Here is a 20,663-nt window from a genome sequence, read left to right on the forward strand (position 1 = left end):
AAAGGTACTATTATTAATGAAAGTTTGCAATTCTTGGCGCCATACCATTGTGCATTTTTATCTAAGTGTTAAACAGAACCCAAGTCCTGCTTGGCTCCTCAGGCCACAGTCTTGGGGGAAATTAACTACTACGCGGTCCTATCTAAGTGTTAAACAGAACCCAAGTCCTGCCTGGCTCCTTGGGCCATAGGTTTGGGGGAAATTAACTACTACGCGGTCCTATCTAAGTGTTAAACAGAACCCAAGTCCTGCCTGGCTCCTCGGGCCACAGGCTAGGGGGAAATTAACTACTACGCAGTCATATCTAAGTGTTAAACAAAACCCAAGTCCTGTGTGGCTCCTCGGGCCACAGGCTAGGGGGAAATTAACTACTACGCAGTCATATCTAAGTGTTAAACAAAACCCAAGTCCTGTGTGGCTCTTCGGGCCACAAGCTTAGGGGAAATTAACTACTACGTGGTCCTATCTAAGTGTTAAATAGAACCCAAGTCCTGCCTGGCTCCTCGGACCACAAGTTAAGGGGAAATTAACTACTACGCGGTCCTATCTAAGTGTTAAACAGAACCCAAGTCCTATGTGGCTCCTCGGGTCACAGGCTTGAGGGAAATTAACTACTACGCGGTCCTATCTAAGTGTTAAACAGAACCTAAGTCCTGTGTGGCTCCTCGAGCCACAGGTTTGGGGGAAATTAACCTCGATGCAGTTTTATCTAAGTGTTAAACAGAACTCAAGTCCTGCCTGGCTCCTCGGACCATAGGCTTGGGGGAAATTAACTATCATTCTTTCATTTATACTTAGCCGTATTGCTTAAATTTCGAGTAACGTTTGGTCCTCAAAAGTTTAGTGACATAGCCGAAATTCATTCATAACAAAGGCAAAAAAGGAAGCAATAAAACAAGATTCAAAGAAGAAATCATATCATTCATTAGGCTCCGAAACGTATTTCCTTACAAACATTGGCAAAAACTAAGGAAATAAAAGATAAAAGAAAACAACTACAAGATCCTACACTAATGTCCTAGGCTTTATCTTGGGCTGAGCTCTTTGTAGGGACCTCTGCCTCTGGGTGATCGTCTCCTACCTTGGGCTCAGGTCCGGCCTCCTTGGCTTGCACGACAACGTCCCTTATAGTGAGGGCGTCCTCAGGCGATTTGTCCTTCGCAGGTGGCTGCACCTCCTCGTTTCCCCCTTTGGCTTCAGGTATAAGGGAATCCGGAGCAATGACCGAAGCAGAGAGGGGCTCTTCAAGAGGAACTAAACCCAGAATCTCGCGAATATCTTCAAGAAAGAAGATATTCTCAATCTTCCTAAGGTCGGAGTCCGCGGGAACTACCGCCCGGTCCAAGGCCACCCCCCAGGACATGGTGATGTAGTCCCTACAAACCGTAGCCACCTCCTCGGTCAGCCTGGCCTCAGTATCCGCCACTCCGCGCTCGTAGGAGGTTGCTACCGCAGCCTCAGCCGCCTCCTTGGCCAGGCGAGCCGCCTCTTTTGTCTTTATTAGCTCTGCCTTGAGGTTCAAGACCATTTACTTCTCGGTCGCGAGGTTTATTTCGGACAGATGAAGGTGTTGGCGCATGTCCTCAGCCTGCTTGGTTGTGGTTTTAAGGCCCGCCTCAACGCTGTCTCGGGCCTTAAGTGCCTCCTTTATCTCCTTATTCAGGCGGTCTCTTTCCAGCCTAAGGGCACCGGTAGTTTTCTCCGCGGCAAGGCGAGACTAAACCTCAATGTTCAGATCTTCCCGGGATTTCTCGGCCCACTCCTCAGCCACGAAGATTTGTTGAGTGACCTGCACGGGAGTAACGGAGGAATCATTAAAAGAAAATAACGAATAGGCAAGTGCGGAATAAAGAAACTAAATAAAGAGGAGTCTTCGTTTTACCATGGCTAGATCTCTCTTCAGCGACATGAAGAGATCCAGTTGTCGAGTAGCCCGGAGCCCCTCCATGTTATGAGGTAGAAGGAGGGGCTGCTGTAAGGCCTCGACGAGATAAGACGCCTGCCCTCGTTGGGACTCCCAGAGAGTTCTGTCCCACAAAATAGGGGCGCCGTCCAGCTCTAGGCGTGGGGACCAGGTGCGCTGCTCCCTCCTCATAGCCGCCTCATCTCGGCTAACAACGGACCTTGTCCTCTTTTCCTTGGGCTCTTTACCCTTCTTCTGTTGCTTCACCTTTTCAGGACCGATCTTGCCCTCCTCCAATTCTTCCACTGGCCTCTTCCACCTCAAATTGGGAAGGGGTTGTAGCGCTAGGTCAGTGGAGGGAGGAAGAGGAGGGGGAAGCTTGGCTGTAACCTGCTCCTTGGGGGCATCCTTGGAAGACTGCCCCTTGTCTCTATTGGATAGAAGGCCCCTCAGACCGGACCTCGGCTTCAAGTCCATGTCTTCCTCTTCAACCTCTTGGCTAGTGTCAATTTGAGCAATTACCAGGCCAGGAGTATGAGCCGCTGAGAAACGATCAATGTCCGAGCCGGAATTTGAGAGCTCTACAGGCTTGGTTGGCACCTCTCCCTCCTTGGCGAAGCGGAATTGGTCGATTTCAGCCTCAAGAGATGAATGTGAGGAGTCAACTCCTTCTCCTGAGGCGGCTACCTCTTGGAGAACGCACTGAACAGGCAGTTAGGCTGGTGGCAAGTCTCTCCGAGCAAGAAAGCCTGGTTTAGAAACGTCGATGCGGGCCAATTGGGGACTTCCAGCCCTTATGGCTTGACCCACGTCCACGAAAGCGCGAGAAAGGGGCTCGTAGTCCAAGATGAGGGGAGCGGCATGCAGTTGCTCGTCCTCACTCACAAAGATCTCGGACCTTAGGAGGAAGTTGAGGGCTTGGACGTTGACCAGATTTATCCTCGGAGTTGTTTGTTCTTTGTCTGCAAAATACCCAAAGGGAGGGTTATGTCAGTTCGAGAAGGCAAATAACCAAAACCAAAACTGAAATAAGTGAGAGGAAAGGTTAAGACTAAGATCCCCGCCGAGGGATCTGACCTTACAGTGCCCTACCTGGTGTTCCCGCTCTAACTGGGCAGTGAAGACCGTCGTGCCATGCTCCGGAGATGATCAAATGATCGTCCTTCAAGCCTTTGTTGGACTTGGGAAGGCAGGATATCAGCCTCACCTCGTCGGACCTGGATTTCAGGTAATATGACTCATTGAGGCAATGACATTCGTACAAGTGAACTACATCATGCCATAAGAAGCTGAGGTTCATCTATTCGTACAGAGCGTCTACACACCCCAGGATTCGGAACATGTTCGCGGCACACTGGTGGGGGGCCAACCTATGACTGCGCAGATAATCCCTAGTTATCCTCCCCATGGGGATCGTCATTCCTCCTTCTATGAAAGCTATCATTGGAATGGCAACCTGCCTCGTCCTTCTCTTGACTAAGATCTGGTCCAAGGAGTAATACTTTAGACCTACTTTCGGCGAGATACGATATTTGGTCCTGAAACCCTCCATACCGGCTGGAGAATCTACCAGTTTCTCAAACTTACCCATCCTACTAACCCTAGGTGATACCAAGAAGGTTTAGTTAGGAAAGGAAGCCGGGAAAGGCAACTGAGAGGAAAGGGTAAGGAATACGGGAAATGAATACTTACGGGAGCGAAGATCCTAAACCTCTCAAGCTTGTGAAGAACTCGCCGGAAATCCTCACGGGAGTGGCTATGGAGTTTTGAATGTTTTGCAAGAGGAAATACTGGAGTGTTCTAGGATGTTTGAGTGCTTTTTCTAAAAAGGGGAATAATTCCCCTCAGAGGCCTTACATAGTAAGAAGGAACTGAACGGGCTTACTCCCGCCTAAAGGATTGGGGAAATGTCAACCGTCGATTAGGCGCCCCACCGTTGGATGCAGGGGACATAAAGCCGCCTGGCACAATTAATAGCGCCTCGTGGGTTACGAAACGCAGGTAGCAATAATGAGGCACGTGAGGCTGTACCTCCACACACGCGAGTCAAGGAATTATAATAAGTAATCCCATAAGTATCAAAATCCCGCCTTTTCTCCTCGAATAATAGGGAAAACCCAGAATTTTGAAGGGCTATTGTAGGGGCAAAGGCCCAAGATCATACAATGGGCCTTGGCTCCCGTATGAAAATTCGACCACGTCCGAGGAGAAGGTGTGGGTGCCAAAAGGGCTCCTGACCCAGTTCTTATGGGCCTAAAGATGCTTAAAAGGCGGTCCGAGGAGAAATGTCTCCTCGAACGTACCAAATATAGCTCAAACATGCACTCTGTCTGCTAGAAGGATCCACTCCTACAAGCATTAGTAACAAAGATGAGCCCCACAAGCCCGTAAAAGGGAAGAAAGTGTAAGATGCCAAGGGGGAGGCTGCAGCTGCCACATTAAATGCATGGCAGCTACTTTTCTGGCCGCATTAATGTGGAGAGGACTTGTGAACAATGTTGCCTTGGCTACCACAACTCACAGAAAGATGGGGGAGATGTCCGATGGGACGGACACTCAAGTGAAGGTCCAGATGATCAACAAATGTAAGGCCTTGATGACTTTAAGGGGGCTATATAAGAGAGGGGAGTCCCCATGAAGAAGGGGAGGGAGAAAAAAGGGAACTTAGAACAGAAAAACAGTGTAAGAACCATACCCTTTGAGCAGGGACCGATATACGTCCTCCACGTCTCCTCGGATTAAACATCTAATGGACATGAAAGGGGGCTTTCTTATTTTCGATTGTTGCATGGCCCAATTTTAGCTAGTGCACACTTCGTTTAGGCCTAATTCTGTAGCCCACTCTCTATAAATTCATTATTTCGGGCTCCTTGAGCCAGAACCCCATACCTGTTGGGCTTGGGCCCTGAATCATGACCCTACAATAAACATTTTATTATAATTTTTTTAATTGAATCTTTTACTAAACCATGTTTTAAATTATTTTATGGATTGCATTTATATATTCAATCTTAGGCATTTTCATTTATATCTGTGTGTATATTGTGGTTTTTTATGTTTTAACTTAAACTAAAAGAGTACTTCACTTCCACAAAAAAGGTAAAGAATAATTTATTTTTATTATCTATTTTATTATTTAATTTCAATGAAACTAAGAAATATTTTCTTATTTTCAGTTTACATGCAATTCTTGATTAAGCCCTATGCATCGTACGGAAATTTTTGTACTTTCTTTTATTAAAAAAAATGTATAATTTTTTTTATTCTTACCTTCTTCTCCTATAATTTCTAAGTTGATAAATTGGATTACAATCCAAAGTCTTCATCTAATCCTTTTATTATTAAGAGTAAATAAAATCCTATCTCCAAAATAAATGGATTGCAGCACCATCATTTTGTTTAGTTGATTTTTTTTTTTTTTTTTTGAAGCCAAGCCCATCATTGATATATAATTAACTTCACAAAAAAAAATAATTTATGAATTTTATTCATCTCATTTTGGGTAATATTATTATTATTATTGTTGTTGTTGTCGTCTCACACAATACACATTCATTATATAACTTAAAAGATATTCATTTATTTTTATTTTCTATTTTATTATTTAATTTTAAGTAAATTAATTACAAAATTATCTACATATGAATTTTGATTAAGCCGTGCATGGCACGGGCATAATGCTAGTTTTGAGAAATCTTGGATGAAATCGTGAAAGCATATGCTTAGGATTGTTAATGCAATTGGTACGACCATAGTTTGAGCCTAGTACTAATAAAGGTTCAATAAAATTTAACAACTTGTTTTTGGCCTACATATTATAGTATCACATGAATAAATGTACATGCAATTAAAGTCGGTAACATATGCAGGGACGCAGACTTCGACCTAAGCGACGACATTGTACTCGCAGCATATCTAGCCGGGTGTGCATGTCTAGCTTACGTGGAGACCTATATGACCAAAGTACCATTGCATACGAATATACAAACAGGCTTAGAATGGGTACAATATATATTAACTGGAAATGAGAAGAAATGTCAAAGAAATTTTAGAATGTCAAGCTATGTGTTTGGACAATTGTGTAATACACTAAGCCAGTATAGATATTACGGTACCAAAAAGAGTTTGCGTGGAAGAGTCTCTGGCAATGACATTGATGGTACTTGGTCATGCTGAGGGTAACAAAATGGTGCAGGAAAGATTTCAGCACTCAAGTGAGATAGTGCATCGACACGTGGCCATGGTAGTTACATTGTTAGCCACCGTTATGGCACCGGACATTATCCAACCTATTGATCGTACATTTTGGGACGTGCCAGAATATATTCAGCATTCAGATTGATATTGGCCACATTTCAAGGTACTTTGTGAATTTGGTATCTTGACTTGATTTTATTCAAATTATCTTTATGGTCATACCACGTATTTCATTTCACATGGTATTTTTATGGCAATGGTTAGGGTTGCATTGGTGCGATTAATGGGGTCCACGTCCCCGTGGTCGTACCAGTTGATGAGCAGCTCCCATAATATGGCAGGAAGGGGACCACCACAACAAATTGCATGTGCGCATGTGACTTTGACATGAAGTTCACATTCACATATGTTGGATGGGAAGGGTCAGTGCATGACACGAGGACTTCTTTTAAGCATTGTAAATAATGAGAGTTACAACTTCCCAAAAACTCCAGCTGGTTTGTAAATATGCAGTTTAATTACAGTATTAAAGTATGTATTAATGTAGTGAAAATGCTAATGTACTAAACGTGTTCATTTGCAGGAAAGTATTATCTGGTTGATTCAGGATACCCTATGAGGAAAGGGTTCCTTGCACCATATAAGGGGGAGAGGTACCACATTGGAGAATTTCGGCCTTCTAAAGTGCTGCATCGTCTAGAGGAGAGATTCAATTATCTCCATTCATCACTCCGTTTGGTCATAGAACGAACTTTTGGAGTTTAGAAGAATAAATGGAAAATTTTGAGAAATATGCCACCCTTTCATATACACACTCAAAACTTGATCATTGTTGCTACAATGGTTCTTCACAATTTTGTTAGAGCACATGAGATAAACAATGACGTTGAATGTTCCAGATCTACAGGGGGCACATCTGGACATAGTGAGAGAGGTCATTACGATGCCGTGGCAGAAGCAATCTTAATCTTGGACGAACCTGAGATGAAACAGGTTCGTATTGATATCACAGCATCGATATGTGCAGACGATAACTAATTTTTGTGGGGACCATAATTGATGGTTCACAAACTTCAATAATGTAAATGCATTTGTTGTTGTATTATTGGTAAGCAGAACTGAGGGCTCACAAAACTTGATACATCTCACATTAACTCGTGGATTTGTTCTGTTGTGAAGCATAAGGTTCAAGTGTTAAATCTGTATCTTAGAAACTTTCAGGACACTTGATAGGCATATCCAAATTCACACAAAAGAGTGTTTTGTTGTTGGCATAGAGTGTTTATTTTCACAAGTAGAATTAAGGCCAATTATCACTTTCATACTAGATTGCTCTTAAGAAAATTTATGATACTTTAGTGTTAAAAGATTTATTGAACACTCAAAACAGATTTCCAATGACTTGTAAAATAAATTTGCATAATAAAGGCAAAAGCAAATAGTTTTTCTTCAAATAGATTGTAAAATAATCCAAATAAATGACATAATTCACAAATGTGATTTATTTAAGTGCCATTTAGCCAGAATAATATCAAATACAAAATAATCAACAAAATAATATCAAATACAAAAGAATCTACATCAAACCCCAAACAAATTTTAGCTACCCCCAATAATTAAGATTGTACTCTTTCTACTACTTTGCAACCTAGCTTTGGGTCAGAGACAATACCACTCTCTCTAACATTACAGAGCAAAGCATCATGCCCAGTTAAAACTACATGAAAAAAGCCATCATATTGGTTTGTAAGAAGTCTAGTCCCTGTGAAAGTCCCTCTACTCTCCTTGCCAAATCTAAAACGGAATTCTGGAATGCTTCCACTTCAATAGGGTCCATACCATCTTGGATCATGCGATACAATTTCTTTACACTTGTATCAACTGCTTCGAGCTCTTTCGAAATTGTAAATCTTCCAGTTGAATATAAATTTCTAATTTCGCTATTAATGCTAGTTTGCAAACCGGTCAAAGCTTGAGCCCACATATATTTGTCATCAACATTCAAATCAAACAACTTTCTTGCAGAACCAGAGAAGGCTGAAGCATAGACACTGCAGATAAATACCGTCTCCACCTTAACCCCATACATAGCATGCATTAAAACCTTCCCTTTGGTTGAGTTCTTAACTTGGGAAGATCCAGTGATTCCACAAGCTTGTTCAAAATGGGTGGAACAGTTTTCAACTCTAGGGTTCTTTGAACTAATATGCTGTCTCCATGCATCAAGTGAAGATCGAGCCTTGATAAACTGCTTTGAAGAGCTGGAATCCAAATTGTGTAGCACACACTGAAGCAAGAGATGGCCCTGGTTCACCCTTGAGATTTCAGAGCTAAAAGCATTGCATATATCGAGCAAATACACACTGATGTCCAAGAAAGTTAAAACGGGCAGGGATGACATTAGAAAAACCATCAGGAAAACCATAAGAAAGCACCAATTTCTTGCACCTATTTGAACACCTAATTAACTTATTTATGCACATGGGCTAAGTAACTAACTTACTGCAAGCTTTGCTTATCTCAATAAAATTCAGGCCCATACACTTCAATCAGTAACAGCCTAATGAATGTGTGCAAGAATACCTAGTACTCAATCTTAACAAGAACTAACATTGTTGGATGGGCTTTGATAAGACTGCATAACCAACAACATAGCCACAGATACAACAGTAAGCACAAGTATGCGCAAAGGTAACAGGCAGAATCAACTAGGCTATGTAGTAAGCAGCTTAGACAAACATTAAGGCTGCTTACACAGGAATGAAGGCTCAAGGCAGCAACAATATTGACGCAGGCAAGCACTAGGTTCTAACATAAGCCCTCTGGAATACTAGCGCCAATTATCAGCTCAATGCTAGGCACATCAGCATTAGTATAGCAACAAGCAACAGAGTATATTAGAATCAACACCACAACAATGCTAAACTTGACAGTAAACTAAGCTAAGCTAAGGTCATAGTAGATACAGCCTAAGGACAACAGGAGATTTGGAGACCACAATAGGTTCCTAGCAAACTACTTATCAAATAACTAGTAAATTAAAAATAGATGCTTTAAATACTAGGTCACTTATTAGTTTTTCACAGACCAGCAACAGTCATTGGGTAGTAACAAAACTACACAAAGCACATAATAACATAAGCTTAATAGACCAAATGCTTGGAAGAGGATGAAAATTATATTTTCACCTAAAAATATTAGTTTTAGACTTTTAGTCAGTTTTTTTAATAAGTAATGTTGAATGTGCTCCTGCATCTGAACATCTTAAACACATTCAATTGTAACATATAAAGAAAGCTACAGGATGTATCATTTTTGTCAAAGGAAATAGAGAGATTCAAAGAAACATTACATTTTATGAGCAACCATTGTCAGCCCTGTGAACACTTTCAATGGTTAACTAAAACTTGGAAAAGTGTGGGCACTGCAAAAAACAAAACCAATGGATATTATCACTGGGAAAAAAAAAACCGAGCAACATTTATGGAATTTTAAAAATCAATAGGAAAGGGGGAAAAAATACCTTGAGTACTGGGTAATATGACATCCATTTGCAGATAAAACCAAAAAGACATTAATATAAGTATTTTAATAAAAAAAAAAATAGAAAAGACAAGCATATTATACAAGACTGAAGTCAAGAGAACTCACATGAAACGAAAAGTCGAACAATTTACAGGAACATATATTTATGGGAAGAGAGGTGTCATGGGTCGGAGCTCGAGGGACGGTGGGGAAGAGGATGAAATGGGTTTATGGAAGGAAAAGTAGACGCCGACGTCGGACTGGGGTTGTCCTCCTCGTGGATTTCTCACCTGGGCTCTTCGCCAGCGTCGGACCAATGTAGGTCTTCCTTCATCAATCTCTGGTGGGCGTGGAACTCTCCGAAGGCACAGGCTTAGCTAGGGTACGGTGAGGAGTGAAAAAAAAAATTAGAATAAAACTTTGGTATTTATTTCCTACAGTACTTTCAGTTGAGCTACAGTACTTTCAGCCAAATAATATCATCCACGTTTTTTCACTTATTTGCTACAGTGTTTTCAGTTTTTAGTTTTCAGTTTTAACAAAATAAGTTCTATTCAAACAGACCCTATATAAGGTAAAAAATAGAGAATTTTTAATAAAAAATACAATATTTTAGTTAATTAGAATTATAAATTTCCCCTAAAAAAATTAGAATTAGAATTTCTTTAGAAAAAAAAAAAAGAAACTTAATTAAATTAGAATTTCTTTTTGGTAAATAATTAAATTAGAATTTATTTAGTATTGGGTTACTTTATTTAATTATCAAAATGTGGTCGGTTTATAAATTATTACATATGTAAAGAGTAATGCGTACGGCTATTCCTAAAGTAAAAAGGAATAACAAAGAACTCTAGCTGCACGAACGAGAGAAGACGCGCTATCTGAAAAGAAAAGAGAAAGAAGATGGGAGCAGAAGCAGAAGCAGAGAAGCAAGGAACTGAGAATGAGAAGCCAAGCCCCAATTCCATCACGGTGGCCCAGTTCCTCTCTTGGAAGCGCCAGAAGGTCCTTTTTCTTTCAATTTTTATTTTCATGTTTTTAATTCCTTAGCTGTTTAAGAAGCTTGTATTCATGAAATAGAGAATTGGGTTTCTTTTTATTTCTATTTTATTTAATATTTTGGCTTGGAATTGGATTATTTGATGAAATATGTATTGGGTTTCTTTTTATTTAATATTTTGGCTTAGAATTGGATTTTTTTTTTTTTTTTTTTTGGGAATAGAAACTGAATGTCTATGCCCATATGGCCCAATTGATATTTCTGTGCCTAGTTGTGTAGGAATGATTTGGGGTTTAGATTTTAGAGACCCTTAGATGAGATAATATGCTTTACAAGTATTAGTGGTGTGGTGATGTATACACTTTTGCTTGAGAATTGAGATGGTGGTGTAGGTACTTCGTATGTGGAGGACAACATATGTGTGGTGGAATGGGAATCTGGGTTTATTAAAGTTTATGTATTTGATTTAGTACTCTGTTTCTACTTTATGCTTCATATGTGGTTTTCACTTTCAGGAACTGTTTTAGTTATGATACCAACCCTGTAGTCTCTTGTCAAATTTTAGTAGCTATCTATCTGTCTCTTGGAATGTGATCCCTTTGTGGATAATGTGGACTATTTGGAAAGAACAGAATAGCCAGACATTTGAAGGAATTGAATAAGCTATGACGGATTGAAAGATGACCTCATGTTCCGTGTATGATTGGATGGTTTTCACTGGTCATTAATTCTCTAATTTTCTGCGATTTCTTGACTGTTGTAATTTTAGATGATTTGCCACGCAGTTCATCTCCACAACCTGAGTACTTGGATGTGCTCTTTCTATACTTTTTAATAAAATTTATGACTTATCAAAACTTATATAATATTAATTTAAGATTAAGTTGGGTTTACCTAAAGAAGTAAACAATCTCATTGAGAGCCACCTCTGCAATTAAGATAATTTTTGGCATTTCATTTTAAGTTGTATTAGCAAACATAATAGAAGCCATAAAGATTTGAATAGGCTCTTCAAAGTTCAAATAAAACTCACAGCCTCCCCAATCATGCACAGAGATACTCAACTGATAGTGCTTGTAATGAAGATAAACCTTACTGACTGATTAAAGTGGTAGATTCTTGATGCACATGCACCACTAGCTTGCATATTTCAATTCTATCTAGTGCTTACTGCTAATAACCTCTATAAAGTAAAGGATTTTCCTTGCCATTTCCATGTCATCTTGGAAAGCTAATTTGGAACACCCAATTGGTAGCAGATCATGTGTTGCACACACAGGTGTGTTCCCCTGCTGCTAGTACTTCTCCTAAGGTGTTTACAATGAGTTACACAGGTCAATTCACATCTAAGCTGCTAGTAAGCAGTTATTTAACAGCACTAGGAATTAGATGTTGTGGAAAAAGAATGAATCACATTCAAAGAGTTAAATGCTAATCTCAGATCTGATTGCTCATAGCAAAGTTGAATTGCCTGTTTTGAAGGGCCTAGCCACACAGTCTAGTGTCCTTGGCCTGCCTTAGGACTCAAGTTACACAGTCCCACTCACATTTCTATTAATCAAATCTGAGATTTCTACTCAATTGGAGGTATTGTATCAAATTGATCTGCCACCGAATAATCCTTCTTAATACATATGTACTTTAATGTAGGATGCTGATGAGTCAGCCAGAAAAGCTGAAGTGGCGAGGAAGCGTGCAGAGGATATTGCTGCAGGAACAGTCCAAATGAATGGCCGGGAGCTGTTTTTACATGAGCCTTGGGTGTTTGATGACACTCGTCTTTGAGGTCAGCCTTAATGAAGGATAACATTTGTATATTAAATAAAGGGCTAATCCTATGAAAGAATCATAATCATTCTTATATTGAAGTTCTACTTTCAGTGATTCTTTTATAAAATTAACTTCCTCTTTTTGTTTTTATCTCTATTGGGTCTTATGGAAAAGAAGTATTAAGTAGATTTGGCACCAAGAAAAGAAAGAGTTGATCCAGATGGGAGAAATGCAGTAATCTGTTTTGCAGACAGATCACTTAAAACTATATTTGCTTATACCAAGGAAATTTAATTTGCATATTTTCCATAACAGCTCTGTCATCTGTGATAGTACTAAATTTCTTCTGTAAGTGTCAATTAAGAAGTGGGCTATACTGATGTTTTGTATCGGTTGGCTTTTTTTTACCATTCAGAGCATGAGGGATTTTCTTGCTATGTAGTTTATATACCTTACAAAGCATTTGCACAGACCAAAATATTGCTTTAGCATCTGAGGTAAGCTTTATCGATTTAAGTTGGAGAGTGAATGCCTCTCGTTCAGAACAAGAGGGATTTTCTTGTTTTATAATTTATATACTTTACAAAGCATTTACAAAGACCAAAATGTCGCTTTAGCGTCTGAGGTAAGCTTTATCGACTTAAGTTGGAGAGTGAATGCCTCTCATCACTCGCAATGGATCATCTTTTTGTAGTATATAATTTTGGGAATGCCATTCTCGACAACAGGTGAACAAATTGTTAGAGGCTTCTGTTACTTATATATATATATATATATATATATATATATATATAAACAAAAAAATGTAAGACTTCTGTTTACATGAAATACTCTCTCTCGACACTAGGTCAAATTGCACACTCTCTCTTGACGTCAATTGTCACTGGTCAGTGTTGATCTCTCAAGACCAGTTAATGTGTTGTTTCCTTGAGACGAGAATGGACATCAATGTCAATAAATACATGAAATGCATACTGGTCGCACAAAAATTAATTCATGGTTGAAGAAATCTCTGACAATTTATATGGACCAAACTCTTTTAGAGGATTCATGGATAGGACTATAGAAGTATATCTCCCATCTATTCTTCTGTAGGCATCTCAATTAAGCTTTCGTTCACTTCCTTATATAAGTAGTGGGGGTGATTATCTCTCCTAGCTCATCCTGGAACGGGGATTTGGCAGATTTAAAAACCCTTCTTGAAATTTTGGAATAAATATTCCCCAATCTCATTCCTCTACCTCTTTGGATGATGTCGATGACAGTTGATAAATGAATTTAACCAAAAAAAAACCAATGATGGTTCATCAAATGTAGAGAATTGGAATTGGAGTCGCCTTCTTCAAGACAAAATCTGGACTATTGTCTCCATGTGATTCTTATCTGCATGGGACCTTCCTCTATCTTCGCCTAAAGGTTTCTAGCTACTGCTAGTGCTAGATTACTCTTTGATGTTTCTTGTTGCTTTTAAATTTGGTCGATTCCAGCTTCAAGCTCCTTGACCGTCTCTCGGCAATTGTTCAAAATGCCTCTTTAACAAACTTCATTTTTATTCACAAGTTTAAAAGCACTTGACTGACTTGCTTCCTTATTCCAAGTTTGTTTGACTAGGTCCTTCTCTTCCAAGCTGCAAGGAATCTAATGTTCCAAGGCCTATGATGGTCTCCATGCTTAGGTCTAGCGAATTGGAATTATAATTGGAAGCCACTGCTACAAGATGCTTAATCCCAGCTCGCTCCTCTAGTGACTCGTCCATGTCAAATTGTATTCGTCTCTGCTCAATCTTTGAGTAATTATTAGATATTCCTGGAGTATTGTGATATGGTGCTTCATTCTCTCATATCCATAGTGGATGTCACTAATTAAATTCATAATGAAATTCACTATGAATATGAAAAAATGGAACACCACATCATCATACTTCGGGAGTACCAAATAATATCTTCAATCTTTTACTAACATTAGTCAACCCCCTTTTATTCAAAAGCCCAAATCTACGCACTCATCTCTGAACATAAAGTTTGAGAAGCACTCTTTTAAGGACAACCATAATCTGTCATTGGTGAGAACATATAATGATACAAATATAACTATTGACGAAAAAAAAAAAAGGTTTTAATAATAACTGGAATTTATAACCAATACTTATATAAAAATAAACAATCGAATTCTTGGTCCTTAAAACATACCTAGTAAGCACTTTTGTCTTTGAAGTTTTAAATTAGCGCTGTTAGTTTCTAAAGTTTAAAAAATAACTGTTCCCTCTGTCGACTTCCACTAGTTTTCTTGCTCATGTGTCTAACATAGCAATGATGTGACTCCTTTTTTTTTAATTATGTGATAACTTATTTTTCAAATGCATTTCGATAATATTCACTGAGAAACTGTAACATTATATGACAATATATAAATCATGGAGGAAGCTACTAACATAATTTTATTAACCATAGCTTAATTATAACTTCTTGATACGTACAAACTACAAAGCCAACCTTGAAAAAAAGACCACGCATAAACAGTAAACACACCATTTTCTTTGGGTACAGTAACCAACCGAGGAACACTAATTACCGAGTAAAGCACTAGCCAAACCACATAACATAATTAGAAACACAAAAACAACACAACACAACTAGATGAGCAGCATCTCTCCTCCTCCATTTTACTTCGTCTTCTCATGATCAGGCACCCGACTACGGTTTCCCGCTACATCAGAGTATATCACATTTTTGTGAGCAATGCAAGTATGACATACTAATGAGCTCAATTAGGGGGCTAATACAAAATACTAAAGAAAGAAAACCACTTTTATTAGATAATTTTCTTACAGAGGACTTGGTCTTTTTTAGGTCCGAACAAGCCCTCGAGCTTTTATTTTTCTTAGATACGGTTATAAATTTTATGGCTCAAGAGACTCAAACCAATTGTAGTTCCATATAATTGTATAACAAACAAACCAATCATGGGTTAGTCTAGGTCAACCTAGAGTTATTTAGTGTATAAACCCTATATTGGATTTAGTATAATACAAATGCTTAATAGTCGTAAGCATTTTTTTTTTAAGCTAAGAGATTAATAGTTCAATTGTTTAGTACTTCTTGATATTTTCAACGGAAACAACGTGGATTCAAATCCTTCTAACCCCAACTATCAATGTATAAAAAATGTTTTAAAAAAATTGGGGGGCCGGACCCTAAAATGGCTTATAACCAACATTTATTTATTTTTTAAGTGCCTTTATTTATTTTTTTTATATAGAAACAAGGGTATCCAAATCTCTTTAAATTTTTGACTATTCAATCTAGTGTATGCAGTTCTCTGTCCCATATACACTAGATTTTTTTTATTTTTTATTTTTTTAATTGTCTTTTCTAGCTTAGTATCCATTTGGTTCAACTTTTTAAAAATTATCGATGTTTGAAAAACTATTCTTAGATTTTATTTAAAGTTGTATTTTGAAATATGTAGTTTCAAATCATTTGCACCGAACAAAGCCCCTTTTTTTTTGGCATCTTATGCAGTTTTTCATATTTAGGTTTTAGGAATTGTTTTATTGTTATGTTAAAATTTGAACATATGTTTACTCTATAATTTTTTTTTTCTACAAGTAAGAAATTAATTAGTTTTTTGTGTAATTGGGTTTCAAGATGATCTTTTGTTTGATGACAAAAAAAAAAAAAAAACTTTGTCAATTAATGAAACTAACCAAAACCCACTCTTTTTTAGAAGACATATATTTCATATCTAATTTATACATATATTCCACATTTTGTCTTTGTATAAACTCTCGCAATCAAAGCCTTAGCATTTCAAAATATGAAAATGTGATACCATCATTTTCTTTGTAATTTTCATATTTTATTTATTTTTCCTTTATTTTCTCTTATCTTTTTGTTACTATAATACTTGGTTGAGAGATTTTAAAAGAACTACATATATTGTGAGATACCTACGGAACAAATTGAAAGAGATCATCTGCAAGGGTTAGGCTGCAAGCTTCACCTGAGTTCCTCTTGCAAGGCACAAAGATGTCGTTGGACTTGTTCAAGGTCTTCCTGCATTTCCTGAAAGTGAAAAGATAATGAATGTCACCAAGCATATATATATTAGGTGATAGAAGAACACTATGTCTCGATCTCTTTTGGATGTAAAGTAAATTGATTTGTGTATACAAGGTATGCATATATATTACCTTGATCCTATGGTCGAGCAAAGCCATCATCATCAACCGTTCATATGCAGAAAAAAAAAAAAAAGTCATTAGATAAATTTTTTTTTTACAATTTATATATATGAAATTAATTTGTACGTACCCCTCAAGCACAACTTCAAGTCCCTGTCTTGCGCAAATTTTAACAAGATTCTTCTCAATTTCCTATTTTATATATGTACAGATTTCAGAAGCATGCAATAGTAAACCATAATTTTTCTTATAAAGCAATATTTGAGTAGAACAAGCACATATATATGACAGAGAGAAAGAAGAGAGAGGGTGTGTGTGGTGTCTATCACCTGTACTTCTTCTTCTTTGGCAATCCTGTATGTCAAGGAAAAAAATATTTTTAGTTGTGAATAATACTAATAATAATATAATAAAGAAATGAAGAAAGAAAGCTCAAACGAAGTACTTTTACCTGCTTGACTTGGAACGAGGTCGCAAGTAACGAATGGAAACATTTTCCTCCCTAAACACACACAAAGAAACCATATCATATTGCAGCTTTCTAGTTCAAAATCATATGGTTTGAAAAATGTTTTTTTTTTTTTTTTTAAATGAATATATTCAATGATTATCAAATGGAGACCTGTTTTTGGATAATGGAGGAACGCTGCTGGGTCCCCTATTCCGTGGCAGTGTAAAGGAAATATGAAGGTTACTTGTTATTGGTCCCAAAGCAGCATCAACATTTCCATTTTTGGACTGTGGCTGTGGCTGTAGCTGCTGACCTTTGGCAACAGCCTTTCTTCTCTTCTCTTTTAGGGTAATCTTAAATGGAGCCATTAGTAGGATTTGCAGGTAACTGAAGAGACAGAGAGAAAGGCTTTGTTGATGAGTTGAGTGAAGAACAGAAGGCTGGGGGGGCTGAATTTATAGAAGATAAGAAGATACGTTTTTTTTTTTTTGTGAGAAAGAGAAGTTACGTTTTTGATGTGTGGTGTTATGGGATAACATATTTTACTAATTATAACCGTTTATCTATTATTATAAATATATATATATATATATATATATATTTATATATATGTATATTTTTAAAGGATAATAATTGGATGTATGCATGATAAATACAATAATAATTTTTTTTTTAAAAAGTTTATACCATAGAATTTTCCTTACCTTTGTAGTATGGCAATGAACTCCCCATCATTCCCCCTCCTTCCCATTTTTTTTTTTTTTTTAAATCCAATTGAAATTCCCTAAATTACAAGACTAACTTTCCAAAGAAATCACATCTCAAACCGAGAGGGGGAAAGGGTACATAGTTAGATTATATAGAAAGAAAGGTTGGCTAAATGCTAGAGGTGTTTTAAATTTTGAGGTGATTACTATATAAGTATAAATTCTTGTGGAGTGTGGGGAGATAAGGGCTAGGGTTCAAGGTTCAAGTTTCAAGTTTCTAGGAGGGTGTTTCACTTACATATACACTTAGATTAAGTTAGAGTAGAATTTCTATCTTATATAAAAAAATTAAAAAAAAAATTTGAGAAACGGAGTGATAAATACGGAGAATGAAATAATATTTGTGTATATAAATTTTGTATTTGATGAGTTCTTGGAAATATCCATTGCTGAATTGTATTATCTGCTAATACCCTTAATTACAAAGTATGAAAATGATATATAAGAGATTAATAAATATCTCATTTATAAAGTTTTATTTATTTTTTTTTTTTTGGGTGCATATATATAAAGTTTAAGGGTTGGATGGTAAATAACCAATTGACATAAAAAAAAAATTGTGTGTGTATGTGAAACAAATAGAACGTTTGGTATAATTTTAAAAATCTTAATTATTAAAAAAATTATTAAATGATGTAATTTTAACAAAAGTTATATCAACTATAATTTGATATGCCCTATATATCTTATATGTGTGGCTTTTAAATTTGTCTCATTTTTTAATTACTTTTTATCTCATTTTGGGAGCACATTTTAACTTAAAGATAAGTGGTAACCATAGTACGACCTACATCACAACGGTTCTCAAACTTATTTTGCATTTTTTTGGTTGATAATTAGATACATTTATATCATATTCTACATTCTCTAATTTTGTCATATTGAATAATCTGCTAAAAGAAAGAAGCTTAAGAATCTACAACAGTAGAAGCTTAATGAGAAGAGAAATTCGTGTAATTAACATTTAAATTCTAAAAACATTAGTCTTTATAAGTTATAACCCTTAGGGGTTTGCTCAAGTGGTTAGGACTTTGGGGTTGGGAGCATGCTCCCTCCAAGTCTAAGGTTCGAATCCCCTTGGATGCAAACAATTTCTAGGGGTCGCGTCCTACATTGGCAAAGACAATGACTTATATAGACTCATGATGTTGGTACGTACGTTACATGGATCTAGTTTTTAAAAGTTTCTAAAAACAAACATTGGTCGTTATTTGCTTTGATTTATTTCCAATGACATCGATCAAGTCTTTCCAATTAAATTTGTTGAATAGCATTACACAAATCAATGTCCTCTATTTCAGTTTCACTTTAACTAGCAATCATATAATGAAATTGCATTTATTAAACGTTTTCTATTAAATCATATATAAGCTTAATGGGAAAATAGACATGTGTAAGCAACATTTAAATTCTAAAATCATGAGTCGTTATTTGCTTTGGACACGTTACATGGATCCAGTTTTAAAAAGTTCCTATATAAACATTGGTCTTTATTTGCTTTGAATTATTTCCAATGGCATCAATTGAATCTTTCTAATTAAATATGTCAAATATCATTACACAAATCAACGTTCTCTCTTTCAATTTGACTTTAACTAAGAACCATATAAAGAAATGCATTTATTGACCGTTTTCTATTCAATCATATAGAAGCTTAATGAGAAGAGAGACATGTGTAAGCAATCTTTAAATTCTAAAATCATGAGCCGTTATTTGCTTTGGACGCGTTACATAGATCTTGCATTTATTAACCGTTTTCTATTCAATCAAGTAGAAACTTAACCGTTTAACTAACAATCATAAAATGAAATGCATTTATTGACCGTTTTCTATTCAATCATATAGAAGCTTAATGAGAAGAGAGACATGTGTAAGAAATATTTAAATTCTAAAATCATGAATCGTTATTTGCTTTGGACGCGTTACATGGATCTTGCATTTATTAACCATTTTCTATTCAATCATGTAGAAACTTAATGAAAAGAGAGACATGTGTAAGCAACATTTAAATTCTAAAATCATTAATCTTTGTTTGCTTTGGGCAAATTACATGGATCCAGTTTTAAAAAGTTACTTTAAAAAAAAAAAAAATTTTTGGTCGTTATTTTCTTTGAATTATTAACCGTTCTTTGTTCAATCATATAGAAGCTTAGTGAGAAGAAAGACATGTGTAAGCAACATTTAAATTCTAAAATCATTTGTCGTTATTTGCTTTGGGCACATTTCCTGGATCCAGTTTTAAAAAAATTACTAAAAAAAATAAAACATTAGTCTTTATTTACTTCAAATTATTAACCATTTTCTATTCAATCATATAGAAGCTTAATGAGAAGAAAGACATGTGTACGCAACATTTAAATTCTAAAATCATTAGTCGTTATTTACTTTGAATGATTATTTCCAATGACATCGATCAAGTCTTTCTAAATTTGTCGGGAAGAACATTATACAGATCAAAGGCTTTAGATTCACTTTAGCTATAGTAGTATAACAAAATGCATTTATCAATTGATTTTTATTTAATCATGGGATCCATTACTGTTCTTATCTTCTTAAGAATCCATACGTCCCTTATTAGTATATGAACAACTAATAAAATTTGAAATCTCAAAGTTGTTGTTCTTGGTTTAATTTACAATTTAAGTTAATTGAAGAGTCGAAAAATGCAATGAGACAATATCAATTATGTTCATGGGTTTACAATTTGACCTAAATAAGATACGGTGATGTTATTACATCTTTGTCAAATTACCTTTATCCGTGGTGAGTGATTTTAAATGTTTTAAGTTTCAACGTCCAACGTCATCGATCGATCTACGAGACTCTTTGACATGTTTTGAACTCATCTTTGATCTTATCCACCATGT

At 36.6% G+C, this 20,663-nt stretch overlaps 1 protein-coding gene and 1 pseudogene across 3 annotated transcripts; one reads left to right on the forward strand and one right to left on the reverse strand.

Annotated features, from left to right (window-relative positions):
- Nucleotides 1–7,639: 7,639 nt before the first annotated feature.
- LOC126708089 (protein BPS1, chloroplastic-like) lies at nt 7,640–8,501 on the reverse strand (annotated as a pseudogene).
- Nucleotides 8,502–10,429: 1,928 nt separating this feature from the next.
- Nucleotides 10,430–12,883, forward strand: LOC126709671 (uncharacterized). 3 transcript variants are annotated; one of them, XM_050409992.1, is made up of 3 exons: nt 10,430–10,630; nt 12,276–12,411; nt 12,570–12,883. In XM_050409992.1, the coding sequence occupies exons 1-2, from the start codon at nt 10,529–10,531 to the stop codon at nt 12,408–12,410; spliced, it is 237 nt and encodes a 78-aa protein (XP_050265949.1). In that variant the 5' UTR covers nt 10,430–10,528; the 3' UTR covers nt 12,411; nt 12,570–12,883. The 3 variants fall into 3 exon arrangements, with proteins under 3 accessions (XP_050265949.1, XP_050265948.1, XP_050265947.1); XM_050409991.1 differs by having other exon boundaries at nt 12,573–12,883; XM_050409990.1 differs by having other exon boundaries at nt 12,276–12,784.
- Nucleotides 12,884–20,663: the final 7,780 nt, after the last annotated feature.

This window comes from Quercus robur, chromosome 12 (genome assembly GCF_932294415.1).
Source record: "Quercus robur chromosome 12, dhQueRobu3.1, whole genome shotgun sequence".
Taxonomy (NCBI): domain Eukaryota; kingdom Viridiplantae; phylum Streptophyta; class Magnoliopsida; order Fagales; family Fagaceae; genus Quercus; species Quercus robur.

Bases quoted from the DNA above. Each gene is read 5' to 3' on its own strand.
- LOC126709671 (XM_050409992.1), top strand. From the start codon at position 10,529: ATGGGAGCAGAAGCAGAAGCAGAGAAGCAAGGAACTGAGAATGAGAAG. The intron at 10,631-12,275 runs GTCCTTTTTCTT...ACTTTAATGTAG, and splicing joins TCTCTTGGAAGCGCCAGAAG to GATGCTGATGAGTCAGCCAG.